The sequence below is a fragment of the Arachis duranensis genome, chromosome 6 (assembly GCF_000817695.3).
Source record: "Arachis duranensis cultivar V14167 chromosome 6, aradu.V14167.gnm2.J7QH, whole genome shotgun sequence".
Lineage (NCBI taxonomy): Eukaryota > Viridiplantae > Streptophyta > Magnoliopsida > Fabales > Fabaceae > Arachis > Arachis duranensis.
In genome coordinates this window covers 15625779-15627103 of record NC_029777.3, presented here as the reverse complement: position 1 = coordinate 15627103, position 1325 = coordinate 15625779, and the positions used below count along the sequence as shown (strand labels likewise).

At 34.7% G+C, this 1325-nt stretch overlaps 1 protein-coding gene across 1 annotated transcript in view; it reads right to left on the bottom strand.

Moving 5' to 3' along the window:
* Positions 1-99: 99 nt before the first annotated feature.
* The window catches only part of LOC107493146 (phospholipase A1-Igamma2, chloroplastic), a 2495-nt gene continuing 1269 nt past the window's right edge, over positions 100-1325 (bottom strand). Inside the window, exon 3 of the mRNA XM_016114231.3 lies at positions 100-902. Coding sequence (XP_015969717.1) covers positions 198-902 — 705 coding nt within the window. The 3' untranslated portion in view covers positions 100-197. The remainder of the gene's footprint in view (positions 903-1325) is intronic.

The following is a 1325-nucleotide window of genomic DNA, read 5'->3' as shown; positions in this document are numbered from 1 at the left end:
AATATAATATAATTAATAATATATATTAAATTTTAATTATTAAAAATATTAAAAAAAAAGACGTTTTAGACATAGTAATTCTCTATCTTAGTGACTATCTTGATTTATATGTGGATTTCTATATTTAATTGTATTTGAATAAATAATAAAAAGTATTTTTTCGAGACACGTATAAATACTGTTTCATAAGTAGGTATCTAGAGGAGGCCTAGCTGGTTGAGATGAAGATCAGTGTCTTGAGGATGATCATGAACAAGTGTAGGGCGGTCAGGCTGCATCCATCGTCCATGTGGACCCCGAACAAGGCCTCTATTCAAGTCTTGCCTCCAAGCTGGTGGCACGCTCTCTTCATCTCTCAGGAAATCACAGTCCTTGTTCACCAACGCTACGTCCCTCCCACTGCTTGACTCAAATTCACGCTTCCTCCCATGGTACCCGTCAAGCAAATGCAAATGGGCCTCCAAGTTATGGGCACAAGCACTATCGCCATTGGGGTTCAAGTATGGTGAGTTCTTGTGGTCCAACTCCAGGTCCACCCCAACGTGTGTGTAACTCCAAGGCAGTCCCTGTGCCAGCTTGAAAAGCCACTCTGGCGAGGTCTCATTGATGAGAAATCCCGGAGACTTTGGAACCATGTCGTGAGTGTTGTGAACCCTAAGCACTTTGATTCCGTGTTTGGATTCCAATCTCTCCTTAAACCTCAGGTTTCCCACTCTTGGCCCCGAGAACGTTATAACCGACACGTGTACGCTCTTGTTCTCCTTCTTCACGTTCAACCCCGTTTCCGCAATGTCAAAGGCGCTTAATATAGCCATGGCACTACCCAAGCTGTGACCTGTTATCGTAACACTCACTTCTTCATCTTCGTACTTCTCTATCAGCCGTTTCACCTCCGCCAGCACCTGATAAGTGTGGTAGTAGTAGTGTGTTAAACAAACATGCAAGATCAAAGAAAAATAAATAATTTTAACAAACAAAAGAAAAATAAATAATTTTGTATTATTAAATATAATTTTACATCATTAAAAATACTAATGATAACTAATTAAAAGTTATAAATTACAAGGGAGACATTCTAATAAAAATGCTTAAAACATCTTTAGAAAAGATGTTTGTTATTAACTAAAATTTAATACATATAATTGATTAAACTATATTATTTTTGTCAAAATTAAATTTGATTTAATAAAAAAATTGGTAAATCAAACTTTGAATCGATTTAAATTAATATTTTTTTTATAAAAAATGACTACAATAATCTTATTATGAAAAATGAGTAAAACATTTTTGTTATATATTTTTTTAATTTTAAAAATTTTACATTC